We start from the raw sequence: 2,973 nt of genomic DNA, 5'->3' as shown, positions 1-2,973 counted from the left end.
TAATAAGAAGTGGAGGATAAAATATATTTAACCGCCTTGGAGCTCATTTTATAAAACAAATAAAATATTTTATCTTTTGATTTGTGGGACATTTCAAAATTTTATTATTTCTCTCAGCAAAAAAATCCATTCGAATTTGCATTCTGCAGATTTTATAATTTCACTCTTTACATCGTCAAACTACCTTATTAACTTCTTTTGCTTGTTATCGGATACAAGAAGAAATCCCAAGGGAAAGCCAATTCCGTCCCTTTGTTGGTTGATGGGTGTCTTGTATCAGCAGTTGCTTAAAACGCTAAAGAACACAGATGTTCTTAAAATTACAGACCCTCTCCTCAGCCATTCTGTTCAGCAGGAGATCAGGTGGAGCTTTTGTTTTGGTAACTTGACAGACCTTCAGCTCTACCCCACCCCCACAGAGAGATTAGGGGTGGAGGTGGGTGTGGGTGTGGGTGTGTGGCCACTTGAGAGATGCACAAGATGACACTACGTCAGACCTCATTAAAAGTGGTGATTTTTGTGTTTTATTATGAAATAGAAGTCAACATGCAACAATTGTGACATGATTAAATTACAATTCTACAACACTTTAAAAAAAAAATTACAGTGCGAGCTACCATTTTAATAAATATCAGAAAGTTTATGGGGAAAATAGGAAAAGCTAAGTGCACAGCACACACACACAGGCAAACAATGAACTATGTACAAATAATTTACACTACGCATTCTGAATAAGACCAAAGATTATGCAACATTTCCTGATAAGAACTTCTGCAAGCATACAGACTTTGTCAAGGCTCTGCCTTTAGGCCCTGCAATAAAAAGTACTAACATTTAAAAAAATATTAATTTAAGTAGCTGAATAAAAACACCAGAAAATAAAGTCGTACAAAATAACAATGATCAACACAATAAAGAGTTTACAATGTACACAAAGTGTAGTAAAGTCCTTTTTTATAAAGAAAAAGAAAAAAAAGAAAGCTTAGTCATCCATGTCAGAAAGTTTTATGTACAAAAGTGTCCATTAACTGGACAGCACACTGGATGACTCGGACTCAGTAGATACTGATGATATATGGCCTCTTTTCTTGGTCAACATCTTGTGACTCGATCTACTGCTGATGCTCAGAGCGTTACGGGCAGATTTACTGAACCTGACTCCCAGGAAAGCGTAAAGGATGGGGTTCAGACAGCAGTGGAAGTACGCCAGTGCCTCAGTAAAGAAGATCCATTTCTCCAGACCCTGTTCCAGGAAACAGCTGTGAGATATGACGTTCAGCGTGGCCAGAGTGTCCACCAGGATCCCGGCACAGTAAGGCAACCAGCAGATGAAGAAGCAGAGGATGAGGATGACGGTCGTCTTCAGCGCCTTCCTCTTCAGGGCCTGACCCTTGGAGTTCTTAGACAGTTTCGAGATGATGATACAGTAACAGGTTAGAATGATCAGACCAGGCAGCAGAAAGCCAAAGATGATGTGCTGGAAGCGGAAATAAGCCTTCCACACCATGTTCCCCTGCTCCGGGTAGGTGAGCTGGCAGATCGTATTCATGCCCGTGTCGCGGACTTCGGCGAAGACCAGATCGGGCACGGTGAGCAGGGTCGCCGGGAGCCAAACTCCAAGGTAGATCACCTTTTCTGCAAGGAGCTTCCTGACGACATGGCTGTTTGTGGCACGGACAACTGCCAGATATCTATCCAGACTGATGAAGGCCAGGATCAGCACGCTGCTGTACAAATTCAGAGTGTAGATCATGTTGACTGTGACGCACAGAAATCTCCCAAAATGCCACCCGCTGGCCGCATCCACAGCCCAAAAGGGCAGAGTGAGGACAAACAGGAGGTCGGCGATGGAGAGGTGCAATCTGTACTTGTCTGTCATGTTCTTCGACTTCTTCTGGAAGCCCATCACAAGCACCACAAGTCCATTGCCAATGATTCCCAAGACAAATATAATCCCATATACAGTAGGGAGGAAGATCTTTGGGAAGTCATTGTTGTCCGTAAGGTCACAAAGTTCATAATCATCAAAATCCCCAGACCCGGAGTCTGTACTGTTGTCTAAAATGATGTGCTGCAGAAAATAACAGTAGATTGATTAATTTCACATGCTGTTGACAATAAAAGTAGCAATGAAAAAATATATATAGGCTATATAAACACATGATTTATTTTATAAACTTAAAAAAAAAAAAAAAAAAAAAGTTGCTTTAAAATGTTTTAAAACCACACAAAACCTGAATAGTAAAACGTGACAAGCAAAGTGCAGGTTACCAGACACGATAAACATAAACAACTGACAAAGCCTTGGTATTAAGTATTTAATCAAATATCAGACTACAGAGCGTTCTACATTTGTCTTAAAACAACTTACATCGTAAAAGTCCATGTTGTTAAAACAGGTGAGCGCAAAAACCGCGCAAAAGTCTCTCCACACACTTCAGTCAACGGATCTCCAGCAGCAGCATTTAAATAGTCCTCCGTAAAGTCCGACACGCCCCTTTATATTCAACAAGGCGGGGTCATGACGTCGGCGGAGCTTAGTAGGGCAGGGCAGGGCAGCTCTCTTATTCAAGTATTCAAGGCTCAGTTCTCTTATTTACTTTTCTAAGTTCAGATCTCTGAACAATTAGTTTCTTGTTCACATCAGACTTGGATTACTTATTTATTTAAGCAAACTGCCTGTGTTTTGGCATGTGTGCAAAAGAGTAAGTAGCCTACAATTGTCTACAATTTGCACAATGACTAAATGCACATGGCTTGTTGATGAAAACTGATGAGTTGATTCTCAGTGAAATTGTCAAACTCTTCACAACTTCTAAACATTCTGTGACCCATCACAACCATTCAGTGATCAAAATATGTCTGACATGTTATATTTCATAAATATTTATGACACGCGTTTGCTAAATTGGCCTGTCGCTGTAATGAATAGGAATCACAATTGTATCAATCAACCAATTTGTATATATATAT

At 40.3% G+C, this 2,973-nt stretch overlaps 1 protein-coding gene across 1 annotated transcript; it reads right to left on the bottom strand.

Annotated features, from left to right (window-relative positions):
• Positions 1 to 501: 501 nt before the first annotated feature.
• Positions 502 to 2,472, bottom strand: cxcr4b (chemokine (C-X-C motif), receptor 4b). Its single transcript, XM_084421342.1, has 2 exons — positions 2,372 to 2,472; positions 502 to 2,071 (listed from the first exon to the last, which is right to left on the bottom strand). Exons 1-2 carry the CDS (start codon positions 2,384 to 2,386, stop codon positions 1,025 to 1,027), a joined length of 1,062 nt encoding a protein of 353 aa, XP_084277468.1. The 5' UTR covers positions 2,387 to 2,472; the 3' UTR covers positions 502 to 1,024.
• Between the last annotated feature and the right edge of the window lie 501 nt (positions 2,473 to 2,973).

This window comes from Rutilus rutilus (genome assembly GCF_951802725.1).
Source record: "Rutilus rutilus genome assembly, chromosome: 10".
NCBI lineage: Eukaryota > Metazoa > Chordata > Actinopteri > Cypriniformes > Leuciscidae > Rutilus > Rutilus rutilus.
This window is presented reverse-complemented; position numbering and strand designations above follow the sequence as displayed.